This window comes from Pseudorca crassidens, chromosome 6, assembly GCF_039906515.1.
Source record: "Pseudorca crassidens isolate mPseCra1 chromosome 6, mPseCra1.hap1, whole genome shotgun sequence".
Taxonomy (NCBI): domain Eukaryota; kingdom Metazoa; phylum Chordata; class Mammalia; order Artiodactyla; family Delphinidae; genus Pseudorca; species Pseudorca crassidens.
Window position 1 is genome coordinate 29890472 of NC_090301.1, and position 16712 is coordinate 29907183.

Sequence of the window (16712 nt, forward strand, 5' to 3'; positions counted from 1 at the left end):
AATAATAAATATGTTATATGCATTATCTGAACTCATTTTAACATTATGGGAATTTCTAAATTTGGAAGCTCAAAAAACATTTTAAACTGAGTCATCAGTGATTTCTAAATGCTTTGTAATAAATTTTAAATGAAAGAAATTAAATATTCTACTGAGTCCATCAACAGATGAATGGATAAAGAAGATGTGGTACATACATACAATGGAATATTACTCAGCCATAAAAGGGAACGAAATTGGGTCATTTGTAGAGTCCTGGATGGACCTAGAGACTTCATACAGAGTGAAGTAAGTCGAAAGAGGAAAACAAATATCGTATATTAACGCATACATGTGGAATCTAGAAAAATGGTACAGACGAACCTGTTTGCAAGGCAGAAATAGAGACACAGACATAGAGAACAAACGTATGGACACCAAAGGGGTAAGGGGGGTGGGGTGGGATGAACTGGGAGATTGGGATTGACATTTATACACTAATATGTATAAAACAGATAACTAATGAGAACTCTACACAGGGAACTCTACTCAATGCTCTACGGTGACCTAAATGGGAAGGAAAGCCAAAAAAGAGGGGATATAGGTATACACATAGCTGATTCACTTCACTGTACAGCAGAAACACAACATTGTAAAGTAACTATACCCCAATTAAAAATAAATATTCTACTGATGCAAGGCACTACTATTACAAATTCATTCCCACTATGTCAGCCAACCTGCGTCAGAAAAATAACTCTTTGTACAAGATTCACCATTCCCTGCAGAACATACAAAAAGACTTTTTGTTCATTTTCTAGTATTCTTCTCTTTCTTCATAAAAACAGCAAAATCTCTCTGCAATTTGTTCTTCTCCAGTAAGAGTTCTATGGGAATTGTTGCAAGTGGGCAGCACCCTTCTCTCCCTCACCTGTGTTAGCTCTGTACTGTGTGACTTTGTTCCCATCTATCTCTAAGCTTTGCTTATTGGAAAAAAGTAGATTCATGACATCCATTGCAATATATTAAAAGCACTTCACACAGTTTGGCAGCACATTAGAAATTCTGAGCATTTCAACTCTTAACAACAATAGACACATTTCTCAATTCTGTGACACAGAAAGTGGACAGCAACATGTGTAATGCACCAAAGATCTAAACCTTAAAGGATCTAAATTAAAATAAAAATTAAATGCCTGTACATAATTCTAAATAAGCAATTGTACTTAGAGAAAATCTAAAGCTGTCTTTAAAATCTGTTTTCAGTTTTACAGTAACATTTCTTCATGGGCAGATCATAACAGCATTAGGATTATTTCTATAAAGGTGGTCAGTTATACTTAAGTTGTATTTATGCCCCCAGTGATCTCTGCCTTAATTTGCACTGTGAAAAATAAACAGCTGTATCTTGCCCTTCTGGAGAGTCAATAGGTTTTATTTACATTGCTTTGAGAAAAGGAGACAAAAGACATCCCTTTACAACTGTCTTCCAGCAATCTCAGTTTGGAGGGGAATATATAACACAAATTTTTATACATGAGGAAACATATAAATCTCTCTGTATATCAATACAAAAACGTATAAATAAGTAGACAAATAAAGTGGCTAGGAAGTCTCTTGAAGTCCAAATTTATAAACTGACCACCAGACCCAGAACTTAGATCTGTAACGGAAAAAAAAAATCATTATTAGCCTGAAAAAAAATTCAAACACCACTCTCACGAACATGGAAAAAATTAAACAGAAAATAGAAAACAATGATCACCGGAAAACCTGTGTCTTGTAAAGATTTCTTGCCATCAGAAGATGCAGAAACATTTTTCCCCCTGGTGCAAATGCAAACGTTTCTCAAGCACCCCCAGTTTCTTCCCCGCTTTTTCCCCCAGGCGCCGGTGTAGACGGCCGGTGTGGACTTTTTTCCAGAGATGAGAATTCGAAATTTGTACTTTACCGGGAGCGGGTGCACTTTTCCCCCCGGCCCCCCTTTCCTCTGCCTCCAAGATGGTAGGAAAGTTGTCGTTTCGGAGGGCAGAGGAGCTGCTCTCTGGTGTTATGTCCTCGCAGTGCCTGTAGTGGTGCTGTAGGAGGCTGCTGCCTCTTCTTGTGCAGCTCCGGCAGCCCTGCCTTCTTGGCTGGAGAGTATATTCAGGGATTTCCCCTTAATAATCACCGACCCTGGGAGCACTTTTTAGTTTCCAAAATAAAAATATGATCCTCACCCCTCTTGCTTGACAGGGAAAGGCTCTTGCCGGAGCCCAGGGGGGAGCAGTAGCAGCGGCGGCCGAGCTTCCTAGTCCATTGCCAGCGCCTCTCACTCTGATCTGTCAGACCAGCCGAGGGAAAAGGGGGGAAGGCGAAAAAAAAAAAAGCAGCTGAAAGGTAAGCAGAGGCGGCCCCAGGCCCGGCCCACATCCCCGGGCTCCCGTAGGGCGACGGGCTGGGCCGCGCAGGCAGGGCGGGCGGCGACCGCGCTTACGTGAGGCCGGGGATTCGCCGGCCCGCGCCAGGCCCCGGGCAGAGAATGAAAGGGTGAGAGGGGCCGGCGCCGGGGTGGCGGGGGCTGGGGACTCGGGGGCCTGGGGGGCGCCCACGGTTGACGACGGCAGGCCGCCGGGCGGGGGTGCAGCCGGGGCCGGAGCGGGGCGAGCGGCGCGGCCTGCGCGGGCCGGGGTGGGGGTGGGGGCGCCGGTTAGGCCTCGGGCCGGCGGGCGCCGCAGCGGCCGCGCCCTGCCCCCGCACCCCGGGCCTCCCCGCGCCCCTTCGGGTCTCCCGGGGCCTCCGGGCGGGACGGCGGCGTTGCTGGGCCGAATCTTGCGCGGGGCCCCGGAAGGCTCCCCCGCGGGGCGGCCGGCCCGGGCGGCCGGGACCGGGGCGTCAGGGCCTAGGAGCGGGGAATGGGCGCCCAGCCGCCCCCCTCCCCCGCTCTCTCGCCGACGCCCCCCACCCCCGATTCCGGTAATAGTTGAATTTATTTCTCCCCCTCCTCTGCGCTCCGGGCGGTCAGGCCGGGGCGGGGCGGGCGGCCTGGCGGGCGTGGGGTGGGGTGAAGGGGTGGTGAAGAGTCAGGTGCAGCCGCGGCCCGGAAAGTTTCCTTTTAGGCCCGAATTGGGGGCTGGTCTCCTTTCGGGGAGCCCCGGTCCTAGCGCTCGCGACCCCCGAGGGCGTGGGGGAGAGCACTCGGCTATTTTGAAACTCTTTGCCAGTTCCTGTCCGTGGAAGGTACTCCGCCCCTGCACCCCTCGCCCGCTCCCCGGCGAGCCCTTCCAGGGCTGCAGACTCCAGCCCCTTCCCCGGGAGCCCCCCGGCTGGGGAGAGGGCCCGCTCGGCCCGTTTGCAAAAGTTTTCCAGGGATTTGTCTTAGCTTATTAGTTAGTGACTGGGCTTGTTGCAGTGGGAAGGGAGGAGGTAAATTCAGGTGGTATTTCTACGGGGCAGGCTTTCCTAATCGCTTTTTTAGCCCTCACCCCGGAAACCGGGGGTGTTATGTTCAGATTGAGCACCCACCCTCCTCCCATCCCTGGCTCCTTTGGGTCTCGAGCCCCCTTTTCTGGACAGCCTTGCTGAGGGAAAGAGGTAGGGAGCGGTGAGGAGCCTGTCAGTGAGAGGGGGCTGGATGTCTCGAGCAGCCCCCAGATGGAGGAGTTTCCTGTCCTATTTGGTCAATGTCCGGGAAAACAAGCGTGGGGACGGGACCCAAGAGGGAGACCCAGGTTCTCAGGACGGACCCTGCTGGGAAGCATTAACAATGAGGAGGGAGTGGAGGTGGGCAGGGCAGCTCCTGAAACAAAGTCTGCAGTTTAAGAATCAGTCGTTTATTTATTCTGATAACAGCTATTTGGATTTCTGTGATACTCTTAGGTTCGACCCTAGAAATAGAAAAATGGGCATTTTAAGGAAACTTGTTATTGCCACAACTCAGAAGGGTCTGTGGAAGAGTCCTCGGGGGACAGAACATAGCTGACACGGTGTGGTTTGAGTATGGGTTTTTTTTTTTCTCTCTCTCTCTATGTTTAAACGGATCCAATTTTAGCTATATTTTGGTGCCGTGAGTTTTGAAAGTTAAAAAAAAAAAAAGAAAAAGAAATCGAAAACTTAAATTTCCAAATCTAGATTTCCTGGTTTTCGGGGATGGGATGTTTCCTGTGGCTACACTTAACCTCCTGGTGTTCTTTAGTGTGGAAGTCGAAATGTTAATGTGCCCTGCCCCCCACTCCCAGCTCCCAGCGTGGGCATGTTTGGAGAGGTGATTTTTCCTCTTTCATTCAACCTTTTCTTCCCAGCTTTTTTTTAGCAGACCTAGGACAGGAGGTTGTGTGTAGGTATGTGTGTCCTGCCTGGTAGCAGGCTGGAGTTGGCTGGCAGAGGTGTTCCACATTCTGACTGCTCATCCCTCCTCCCCCACCCACCCAGAACACTGTTACCCAGGGACAAGGTGGTACTTGCAGAGGGCAAGGGGTAACCCAGGACTTGGTCAGTGCTGACTTCTGTTAGGCGTGGAAGTGAGATTCCTTCTGTGATTCTTAGTAAGTGTGGCTTCTTTTCCTTTTGTCTGCCTAAAATAAAACTCCTTCTGTTTCTCCACAATGACAGCCATCCAGCCATTTAGTATTTTACTTAAGAAAGGCTTGATATTTGAGATTGTATGGATTTCTTACAAAAATGCAAATTACATTTAATGGTTGTTTAACTTTATTGATTAATTGAAATTGCTTATTGATTTTGATGTTTTCATATACTGTGTACCCAAAATTATTACTTCTGTTATAGCTTGTCCTTATTTTTGGAGCATATTGGATGGAAGAAATCAGTCTATGAGCCTCTTAGGACATTTTAAGGTTTAAAAAAATCTCTTTGCCTCATAATTTGATATTTTTAAGGTATATTGTTGGCATCATATTCCCAGACTTCCAAAATCTGTATATGAACAAATCCCAAAAGTTTTGAACTCCCCGGCCTACACATCTTTCCTGATCTAATCACCCCATGGGCTACTTTATTTTTGAAGGAATGGTGGTTTTCAAATACATTGTATGTGAAACTAAGAAAAGACTTTCAAGGCAAAATTAAATGAATTTTAAGTTGCTAAGGTAATATACTTTTTCACTGTTAAATATTTAGTTTCAAAAACAGATGTTTAATTTTCATTTATAAGTCTGAAGTAATCGTTTTCTTTCCTCCAAAAAATTGTGTAAGGAAATTTGTATACCCTACCCCAACCATTTTTCTCAGTGAGTAATGTTAGTACTATTTTTAGAGAAATGAAATTATAGTTTAGATGGATTTAAAAATTTCCAAGTCAGAGCACCCAAAATTAAACATGTCATTTCAAAAAAAAATGCTGATCCATTCATTCTTACCTGAAATGTTTCCCCAGGGTTAGTAGCTCTCACTATCCAGCTTTGGAACAGTAGTTATTGATAATGAGAGGTATTTGTATGTGAATACAGTTAACAGCAATATTCCGAGACAGGTAGCACTCCGTGTCTCCCCACACACACCTGGTAACTTGTAAACAATGGATGAATTGGTGAGACTGGGGTGGAGGCAGCAAATTGTCCCCAGTGGAGCTACTCCACTGCCTATACAATGGTGTCCCATCCAAGTCCATTTAACTTATGCTAATGCAACTCTGTGCTTTGCAAAACAAACAGCAGTGGAGTCTCCTCCCCACTTCCTTTAGGTATGAGTTTATTCCAGAACCCTGACTGTAATGGCTGGTCCTGGCTTTTTGGGGACACTTGCAGAGTTACTCTTGATCAGCTTAAAATGAAAACCTTAGGTCTCCCTTTTTTCCCCTCCTTGCACTTAAGATGCCAGGCTACTTGGTTCTGATTCTTTCCCAGAATGTGACTTGGTTTTAAGACAGCTTTTTGGTTGCATTTTATTTGTAGCATAGTATCCTGCCGTCAGCCGTATTTGGGCTGGGCCTTGGGTTCTGATCCCAGTTCTTCCACTGGGCAGGTTCTCAGCCTTTATCTATAGAACAGAAATAACTTCTTTTTGTTGTAAAGATTAGATGAGATAGCCCATGTGCTTGGCTCCTAATTCCCCTAGCCCACTCTACTTTTCTATTAGCACCGTCTATACTATTTCTCATTTGTTTGCTTTTTTTCTGACTAAAGGTAATATTTGCTCATATTCATCCCATTCAGGAGATAACCATTGTTAACATTTTGTGTGTGTGTGTGTTTTTCCCTATTTTGTGATTGTATGTGCATACCGCATAATTTCAGGATCTTCCATTTAACAGTGTTGTATAGTTTTGTATTGCTTAAAAGCTTGGGCTGTGGAGACAAATTGGCTTTGAATTCTACCTATGTAACTTGGGTAAATTACTCTCATTAAGTCTCAGTTTATTCATCTGTGAAAGGGGGTGATAATAACACCTTTTTCATAGGGTTGCTGTGATGATTAAATGAGGAATTGCACATAAAGCCTTTAGAGTGTTGCCTGGCATGTGACCTTTATATAATATTTTCCTTTAAAGATTTTTTAATATTCTCGATGTGAATTTTTCACTGTGAATGAGTGCTTGACTCAGCATATATTAATACTAATACGTATTTGAGTACAGATACAATATAATAATTACTTTCATGGGGCAAATAAATATTTTTGTGCCAGTAAAAATCAGCAGTATATTCATAGAAAGTTTCAGTAGCTTGATGATAGCCTCGTCTCTGTCGTTGAACTCTGAGTTGGTAAATGTAAAGGAGTGGTAAGTACACCAGTGGGCAGAGAAGGTGGGTTTACTTCTAGCTCCTTTTAAACTCTAGAAGTTATCTGCCTGCAGCTGTGTGTGTTGCATGGCTTTGAAGGGCTGAGTAGTCTGTGGCTTATGGTAGGCTCACCTTGGGAGGGTAGGATGTTTATCTGAGGTGACGGGTAGGATTTGCTGAAGCCAGTGGTGTTTCATTCATTTAACAGATTAGCTTCTATAGTGGTAGCCCTGGGCCTTGTAATAAAAAGACACATTGTCTGCCCTTGAGGAGTTTTTAGTCTAGTGGAGAAGAAAAATAAAGCTGACATTTACATCTTTGAATGGTGAGGGATAGTTTAGCCTGGAGGAAGGAAACCTACTTATTCTGGCCTAGGGGCAAGCAGTTAGCATTTTCCAGGGGGGGATTTCTGCCCTGAGCGAATGGGAGGAGTTAGAAAGGCATTCCAGGAGGTGGGACCTGCAAGTACTAATAAATGCCTAAGGACAAAGGAGTATTCTGTATTGCAAATTGTAGGAATTGGGGGAGTAGGAATCTGTAATGGGAGAGGGAGTGGTCAGCCTGACCAGGTCCTAAGGAGTTTGTACTTAGGCCAAGGGATTTGGATTCATTTTACATTTATGTAGGCCTTTGGCCAAATAAATTATTTGCATTTTAGAAGATTTGAATTGTACAAAAAGTGGAATGAAGGAGGGCAAGCGAGACAGCTGCTGAGAAGAGATTGAAGGTTTGGACTAACGAGGTGGCAGTGGAGATGGAGAGAAGTCAGTGCAGAGGCTGTTACGCAGGTAAAAAGCGGTCTTCATAGGTTGACGGGATGTAGATTTGGGAACCATCCTCGTATGGGTAACAGCTGAAGTTGTAGAATTAGAAAAATTTGGTTTAGTCAGTGGTTCTTAGTCTTTTTTGGGAATCTGATGATCTTTCTGGCCCCTTCTCCAGTAAAATGCATTTATGCCTATTCACAGTTTTATACATTTGCTTGAAACTTGGAATAATCTAATCTTGGGGTAGATGTAGAGCAGACATTAAAATGAAAGCCTGTAAAAATGTTTTGTCTGACATTCACTCTTTGTGTGTGAGTTTATCATTGACACGTTATAGATGAGGAAACAGATTTGTAAAATAACTTGCTCAAGGTCACGCATCTTGTATTTCAACAGTTTAAATGAGCTGCTGACATGGAAAAGATTTTGTGGGAAAATTTGGATTTTTGTCTTTGAAAAATTGGAAGATCTGGAACCCTTGGGTCCACGCGCGCCTGTGTGTTTTAATCGTGACAACTTGTTGGAACTGGTTTGAGTCTGCTGCCTTTAGATAAGCAAAGTTTGCCAAAGTCTGGCCATGGCCCACCCCTGTGGCCCATGTAGGCATTTCATCTTGGATCCCTATAAAACAAGATTAAGAGCATCTTGGGGAACATTGACATTTAAGTCTGGGGTCAAGAGAAGCCATGACTGAGTGGCCAGAAAGAGAGTTTTCGAGAAAGAGAAAGTGTCAGGTGCCGCAGAGAGGTCAAGTGAGATAAGGATGGAAAGGTGGACCTGGAATTCAGCAACAAAGAGGCCATTGGTTTCAGATTTCTTAGAACAAAAGAACTTTGAGGACTGTAACTACAACTTAATTTTTCTTTCTTCTTGTCCTGCAATATAGGGTTTCTGTAACAATTGAGAGTGACTGTGGCATGGATAGAAACTCAGAAAGCATTTGTTGTAAAGGATTGTTAACTGGAGCTAATAAATGCTGTAACCCAATCAGACACTGCTCATTCTGCTAGTATTGTCATCCTAAGAACACCAGAACACCAGGAATATAGATGTTCTGTAGAATGTAGAAGATATTTTAATATTAGATTTTTAATATGGATTATAGAAAACAGGTCTCAGTGGATTCTGTTACCCTAGCCTCAAGAAGGTGGGAGGACCTGACTTAACCGAGAATTATGTTGTACCATTCAGAAAACCAGCAGCAGCTGGAAACTGCATTTCAGCCCTGCAGGTCTTTGATTAAAATAATACCAATAAACTACTACTTACTGCTTCTAATAGTACTTAACATTAAGTGATTAGTATGTGCTAGGTACCATGCACATGAAATACCTAATTTAATTCTCCTAAGTGACTCAATGAGGTACATACTATTGTAAATCCTTTCTTTACAACTGAGAAAACTGAAACCTAAATAACTTGCCCAAGGTCAGACACCCAGTAATTAGCAGAGCCAGATTGAAGCACCATCTCTGATGCCCACTAAAGACAGTAAGTGCTCTCAACTGCTGCATGAGCTATCCTTACCTTTCTAGTAAATTAGGTAAAGAATTCGACTAGCATAAAGGCCATTTTAATTAAAATTCACAGTGCAAACTTATTTGTACAGTGCTGTTTGAGCACAGTGTTTGGCACATAATAGACATTCAATAAGCAATTTATTTTTAAATATTCTAGTTTGAACTTCATGTTGAATATTGTTTATATTTTGGGGTGATAGGCAGTTTTTCTCACTGATCTTTCCCTTTGAATCACATCAGTTGATAGATTTTTATCATTTCTGTTTGAACTTCATGTTGAAGTTTGAACTTCATGTTGAATATTGTTTATATTTTGGGGTGATAGACAGTTTTTCTCACTGATCTTTCTCTTTGAATCACATCAGTTCATAGATTTTTATCATTTCTGAGTCTAATTTTACTACTTTTCACATTGATATGTGGGATATTGCTGGTTTTTAAAAAAATCAATAATAATAATAATCTGTTTAGTATCGCATTTTTATGCTCCATGAAGTTGAATTAAAATTCATTTCAAAAAAAGCTTAAAGTAGGGGGGACATGCTTTTTAAGACTTTATATGATCTGGGATAAGTAAAAATTCTTTTCGTTTGTGTTAAATATATTAGAAAACTAACATTCTGAGAATTTAGGTTCATGTTGGATTAGAAAAAATTGTAAGGTATGTTGTAGGTCCAGGCTCTTAAAAGGGGGTAGAATATAAAATTACAGATGGCAATTAGGGGAAAATGCTGTGGCAGTGAAATGAACGTGCTTCTGAAACTTGAGACTCAAAAGAACAGTAATGACACGCAGAGATTCCAAATGGAGGTGATACAGTGGCAGTCCCAAAGAGAATAATGTTCAGATTTTTGCAAATTGGTTTATGGTTGCTGTTGGAAGACCGAAAGGGCTGTAGGTTGCTTTTGTTAAAAGCTTATCTTTGGAGAAATGTGTATTTAGGTCTTCTGCCCATTTTTGGATTGGGTTGTTTGTTTTTTTGTTATTGAGCTGCATGAGCTGCTAGTAAATTTTGGAGATTAATCCTTTGTCAGTTGCTTCATTTGCAAATATTTTCTCCCATTCTGAGGGTTGTCTTTTGGTCTTGTTTATGGTTTCCTTTGCTGTGCAAAAGCTTTAAGTTTCACTAGGTCCCATTTGTTTGTTTTTATTTCCATTTCTCTAGGAGGTGGGTCAGAAAGGATCTTGCTGTGATTTATGTCATAGAGTGTTCTGCCTATGTTTTCCTCTAAGAGTATTATAGTGTCTGGCCTTACATTTAGGTCTTTAATCCATTTTGAGTTTATTTTTGTGTATGGTGTTAGGGAGTGTACTAATTTCATACTTTTACATGTACCTGTCCAGTTTTTCCCAGCACCACTTATTGAAGAGGCTCTTTTCTCCACTGTATATTCTTGCCTCCTTTATCAAAGATAAGGTGACCATATGTGCGTGGGTTTATCTCTGGGCTTTCTATGCTGTTCCATTGATCTATATTTCTGTTTTTGTGCCAGTACCATACGTCTTGATTACTGTAGCTTTGTAGTATAGTCTGAAGTCAGGGAGCCTGATTCCGCCAACTCCATTTTTCATTCTCAAGATTGCTTTGGTTATTCGGAGTCTTGTGTTTCCATACAAATTGTGAATTTTTTTGTTCTAGTTCTGTAAAAAATGCCAGTGGTAGTTTGATAGGGATTGTATTGGATCTGTAGATTGCTTTGGGTAGTAGAGTCTTTTTCACAATGTTGATTCTTCCAATCCAAGAACATGGTATATCTCTCCATCTATTTGTATCATCTTTAATTTCTTCCATCAGTGTCTTATAATTTTCTGCATACAGGTCTTTTGTCTCCACAAGAGGGAAGAGATATGGGAACATATGTATATGTATAACTGATTCACTTTGTTATAAAGCAGAAACCTAACACACCACTGTAAAGCAATTATACTCCAATAAAGATGTTAAAAAAAAAAAAGAAATATGAACAGGTACTTCAGGAAAAAAAAAAAGCTTATCTTTCTTACTTTTCTCCCTGCTAATGTCTTATTCCTCCGTTTTTGCAGAAGAAAGAAACTGTGGAAAGGAATTTATTTTTCATTAAACTCAGCATGTAATATCAAGAAGGATTTTTTTGTGTTGTTTTACACCTACCCATATTTCCTTCTCTTGAATTTCAGTATATGGATATGTTTGCTGTGAAAGTATTCTTTCTGTGGGTCTATTCTCAGTAATAAGTTATTTTTGCTTTTTTGTTAATAATAAGAGTGTATATTCTACTGCTGCTCTTAAGTGCTTAATTACCTTAATTCTCTTCTTTAAGGGAACATAGATCTGTTTGTATTCTAATTCTAAACAAGTTATTTCCACAGCGGAATATAGTATGTACTATAGCTGTGATACATTTAGTCTGGTTAGGATTTTTTTTTTAGTGATATTCATCGTGTATTAAAAGGTAGAGCTTAGGTATAGTTCTAAGTGGATTAGTCAGTGGGATTGTATTTAAATATTAGGGTCTGTAAGCCATTTGATTAAGATCATGTGGACTTTATAAATTATATGTTTCATCTCTTATTTTATCTTACAATGAATGTCAATGAGTGAAGGCCATGTGAACTTCATCTTTGGTGCAGTAGGGGTAAAGAACTTAAGTGGTGGGAGGCTAGACGTAAAAAATGAAAAATATATAGTTTTTTTTTTCTTCCCCTGAGATCTACCTTAGCGCTTTTGTGATGATTTCTTCTTTAATTTAAAAGGAAAAACCTGTTAATGTAGAGAAGACCAGATGAATAGTTTCCAGTTTACAGACAAAGTGATTTTTTTTTGGCCATGCCATGCGGCATGCAGGATCTTAGTTTTCCAACCAGGGGTCGAACCAGTGCCCCCTGCATTGGGAGTGCAGTCTTAACCACTGGACTGCCAGGGAAGTCCCTATAGACAAAGTGGTTTTGATATTAAATAATACTCATTAAGAAGGAAGTTAGATTTCAAAGTAGAGGGCCATTGTCCCCCAACATTCTTTCCTTTTATGGTATATAAAGTGAGTTTGAATACCTTAAGGAATTGAAAATATAAGTATAAAGATTAAATTGGGCTTAAAAATTTTTTTTATTAATTTAATTTATTTTTGGCTGCATTGGGTCTTTGTTGCTACGTGCAAGCTTTCTCTAGTTGCGGCGAGCAGCTATACTCTTCTTCGTTGTGGTGCACAGGCTTCTCACTGTGGTGGCTTCCCTTGTTGCTGAGCATGGGCTCTAGGCACTCGGGCTCAGTAGTTGCTCTAGGGCATGCGGGCTTCAGTGGTTGTAGCTGTCGGGCTCTAGAGCGCAGGCTCAGTAGTTGTGGCGCAGTGGCTTAGTTGCTCCGCGGCATGTGGGATCTTCCTGGACCAGGGATGGAACCTGTGTCCCCTGCATTAGCAGGTGGATTCTTAACCACTGCGCCACCAGGGAAGTCCCTGAATTGGGCTTTTAAAAGAGGGATTTGAAAATGGAGAACAGGTAGGTGATTGTTCAAAAAGGAGATGGAAAATTGGCTTTTAGTAGGACTTTAATACGTTAAAAATCAAAGAAATATTAATAGAAAAAAAATAACAGGTAGATGTAAAAAAAACTAAGGTTGAAGAGAAGTTGTTTATAAGATATTGCAATTAAACACCCATTTGTAATGGCATAGAGGTCATTAGCAAGAGCTTTGGCACCTTGTGGCAAATGCTGAAAGAGGGCAGTTGGATAGATTAATGAATTCTTAGAGTTAGGAGGAAGTTGAATAGGTAGATTTTAATTCAGAAGATGTTGGAGGTAGGAGTTTATTAATTAATTTATTTATTTTTGCTGTGTTGGGTCTTCGTTTCTGTGTGAGGGCTTTCTCTAGTTGTGGCAAGCGGGGCCATTCTTCATCGTGGCGCGTGGGCCTCTCACTACTATCGCGGCCTCTCTTGTTGCGGAGCACAGGCTCCAGACACGCAGGCTCAGTAGCTGTGGCTCACGGGCCCAGTTGCTCCGCGGCATGTGGGATCCTCCCAGACCAGGGCTTGAACCTGTGTCCCCTGCATTAGCAGGCAAATTCTCAAACACTGCCACCAGGGAAGCCCCTTACATTGTTTTAAAAAACATTATTTGCCAGATAGACATTGGGTAGCAAATTATGTGAATCTATTTGATGAAACGTTTGGTGTTACCTCAGATGTACTGCAATATTCAAAAAATTTAAAGCTTCTAAATTATACTTTCTCTTGGTATATGGCTATGGCTATTAGAAATTATTGTGTAGACTGTCTGAAGTACCAATTTAGTGATTTTTAAAAATTAATGATTGGTGGGTGAATCTAGTAACCTGTTTTGGGTAGACAACCTAGAATTGAGGTACTACAGAAGCTATTATGTAGGCAGCATGTACTTATTGAGCAGCTATTAACTTCTGGGCACTATGCTAAGCTCTGGGATATAATGATGAACAGAAAGCTGTTTATCCCTCTAGGAGCTTATTTCCTAAGACGGAAAACAACGGAAGAACAGGCAATTAAAGTAGAATGTGATAAGGGTTAAAACAGGGAAATGCACAGAGTACCTCAGAGGAGCATGTAACTAACTCAGCCTTAGGGAATCTGCATGTGGTGACAACTGAGCTGTGTTCTGAGGCTAGGGATGGCTGGAGGAGGGGGCACAAAGAGGAAGACATCCATTGCTCTGGACAGAGGGCCTATCCTTGGGCTTAGTGAGACCAGAGGCGCCTGGGTGCTCAGAGCTCTGGGTGAAGTCCTCCAGTTATTCACGTCCTTTCTATTGAGTGCCTCTCATTGCATAGATTATAATCTTTTCAGGGAAAAAATTATGTCTTTTACTATTAATATCCTCTATAGCTTCTCCGAAAATGATGGACTTGCCATCAGTGTTTAATAAATAAATACTTGTTATTAAAGCTAGAATCACATGGATTTGACATAGTGAAAATGAATCAAGTTTAGTAACTTCTTTAATGACATGTTGATTCTTTAAAATAAACAGAAAATAACGTAAGGAATATGTTTGTTGTAAAACTTAGATAATTTGTTTTATGATTTTGATTTTATTTTGGTACATTTTACTATACAGAATTTTAAAAGATACTTCTGGTTAATGATGTCAGAATACTGACATCTCTGTTGTCTAAACCAACTAAAAAGAATAAGGAGAATGAGAAACAGAAGAAAAACGCAATCTTTGATAACTAAAAAAAAAACCTTGTAATCAGAATATATGAATTAGTGCTATTTAAGTGCAGTGGGAATGGAACCAGGGCAAGAGAGGATGCAAGGAGAGGATGATTTCCTCTGTAGAACTCAAGCAAAGTGGGGGGAGCAGCTTCCTCCCAAGTAGGTGACACACCATGAGGACGAAACTAGTGATCCCCTTACTAGGAATGTCAAAGTTGGTATATACATTGTGCTCCCTGAGTGGCAGGAGAGGTGGGGTTGAATAACAAACCGTAGAGTCGTACTATTTTTGCAAGAAGTTGAGAGTAGAGGAGAAACTGGCAGCATGCAGCCATATAGCTGCTGATCTGGTCAACTGAACAGAAATAAAGCCTAAATTATCATCCCCTAATCTATGCCATGTGGGCCCCTGCGAGTTGGGGAGACTAATCCAACATTGAGTCAAGCCTTAAGGGAGGAGTGTTGGAGATGATCATTTTCAGAAAGAACAGAGAAAGTGAAAATTATGAATAAATAGTCCCTTATGCTGGGAGGTGGTGTGCAGAGTTGGGGGCGAGACATGGCTCCTCTGAAACAGGAGTTTAAAGATGAGATACAAAAGCTCAAGAAATAAATAAGATATAAGAGTGAGCTCAGGGAACCAGGGTATGAAATAAAAGAGGAAAATATAGTCATTGTAGAAATGAAGGTCACTTTCAAAGCAACACATATACACTATAGCTGATGATAATGGAGGTGAGCTTGAGAAATTTGAACAATCCAAAATGGAAAAAGTAAAAATAAAGACTAGAGGGCTTCCCTGGTGGCTCAGTGGTTGAGAGTCCGCCTGCCGATGCAGGGGACACGGGTTCGTGCCGCAGTCCGGGAAGATCCCACATGCCGCGGAGCGGCTGGGCCCGTGAGCCATGGCCGTCTGGAGCCTGTGCTTCTCAACGGGAGAGGCCACAACAGTGAGAGGCCCGCATACCGCAAATAAATAAATAAACGAAAAATAAAGACTAGAGACAGACAGATATGGAAGACAGTAAATCTAGCATACCAATAATTGGTACCCCTGAAGGATACAATAGAATAAATGAAGTAGAAAAAAAAATTCAAGATACTAAGGAAGAGTTTCCCACAATAAAAGACGAAATTCTAGAATGGCTTCTAGTATTTAAATATAGAGACTTAAAAAAATTTTTTTTTAATTTTTGGCCACACCACGTGGCTTACGGGATCTTAATACCCTGACCAGGGATTGAACCCTGGCCCCGGCAGTGAGAGTGCTGAGTCCTAACCACTGGATCGCCAGGGAATTCTCATAAAGACTTTTATTGTTAGGTTAAAGTGGGGGGAAAAAAATCAAACCTCCAATAAAAGAGGCTGGCCTCAGGCTTTTTCATTCTAGGAGACATGGAAAAAAATTATACAAAGTCAATAGACAGAAAAGAAAAAAATATGATCCAAGACTTATGTCCAGGCAAGCTATAGTTTAAGTATAATTTCAGTTGACATATATTTTTAAACAAAAACCATGGCTTATTTTCCATAAGTCAGTCCTTGGTGGGGAATGTGGAAAAGGGAGGTAAATATTTTATCAACTATTGAATCAAGAGATGAATTGAAAACGAAGTTAAAAGAGTAGTGATTAGCATCGAATAATTTTAAATGTAGGACAAACATTAAAATGTCATAAGCTATAGCAATGTAGAAATAATAATCTAAGGAAGAAACACTGAGTTGGAATGGGTAGGTAGTTAACAAAAACGGAAATTTTTCTCATTCATAACATGAGATTAATCACAATAATGCTAAATATACTAATTTTCTTAGTTTGGAGTAAAGAAATGTTATTTAAAGGACACAGACTATAAATCTTCTAAGAAAATAGACTGTATAGTGAAATATGTAATAAAAAGAATTGAAAGCTAAAAACAATACAAAAAATAAGGTAATAAAATTAAGATGAAACATTTGTCATGTAAGTAAATACAAAATTATTAATTGGATGAACTCATTTATTAAAAGAAAATGACTCAGATTGGAGCAAAAAAGTCAAACCTGTTAAGAGATGCATCTAAAAATGGGACCAACAAATAATAATTTAGTAAATATTTTAGGCTTTGTGGTACAACTACTAGTTCTACTGTTACAGCATGAAAGCAGTCATATACAACGTGTAAATGAATGAACAGGACAGCCTTCCAATAAAACTTTATTTACAAAAACAGGCAGTGGGCCAAATTTGTCTTATAAGCCAGTGTTTGCTGACCTGTGATCTAAAACAGTGCCTCAGAAAACCTGAGAGTAAAATGATGGGTAAAGACTTAACCAGCAAGTTCACATCCAAAAAAATGGAGTCCAGGTATTAGTGTCAGACAAGGTTGAATTCAAGACAAAAAGCATCAATTGAGTTATATTCCCTAATGATAAAGAGTGACAGTCTAGTGATCATGAATCTCTGTATCAAATAACACAGCTTTAAAATTTATAAAATAAATACAAGGAGAAACAAATAAGAAGATAGTAGGAGATTTTGATTCATCTCTTCCAGCTCTTGGTAGATAGAGAAAG

The 16712-nt window shown here is 40.7% G+C and overlaps 2 protein-coding genes across 8 annotated transcripts in view; one reads left to right on the forward strand and one right to left on the reverse strand.

The window, feature by feature from the left end:
- Positions 1-1393: 1393 nt before the first annotated feature.
- Positions 1394-6204, reverse strand: LOC137226794 (basic salivary proline-rich protein 4-like). Its single transcript, XM_067742366.1, has 5 exons — positions 6200-6204; positions 2456-3003; positions 2199-2300; positions 1745-2111; positions 1394-1642 (listed from the first exon to the last, which is right to left on the reverse strand). Exons 1-4 carry the CDS (start codon positions 6202-6204, stop codon positions 1927-1929), a joined length of 840 nt encoding a protein of 279 aa, XP_067598467.1. The 3' UTR covers positions 1394-1642; positions 1745-1926.
- The window catches only part of INO80D (INO80 complex subunit D), a 71426-nt gene continuing 56819 nt past the window's right edge, over positions 2106-16712 (forward strand). For 5 of the 7 annotated variants that reach the window (XM_067740856.1, XM_067740861.1, XM_067740862.1 and 2 more), the window contains exon 1: positions 2106-2358. The gene's annotated coding sequence lies outside the window, so the exon portion shown is untranslated. Of the gene's footprint in view, positions 2509-3035; positions 3199-16712 lie in introns of those variants that run through there. The other 2 variants (XM_067740858.1, XM_067740859.1) reach the window with 2 other exon arrangements.

What these genes read in the sequence shown, in the direction of transcription:
- LOC137226794 (XM_067742366.1), bottom strand. An exon ending in CGGCGAATCCCCGGCCTCAC is followed by an intron (nt 2,301 to 2,455) that starts GTAAGCGCGGTC and finishes CTGGTCTGACAG; the next exon opens with ATCAGAGTGAGAGGCGCTGG. An exon ending in TTCCCTGTCAAGCAAGAGGG is followed by an intron (nt 2,112 to 2,198) that starts GTGAGGATCATA and finishes TATACTCTCCAG; the next exon opens with CCAAGAAGGCAGGGCTGCCG.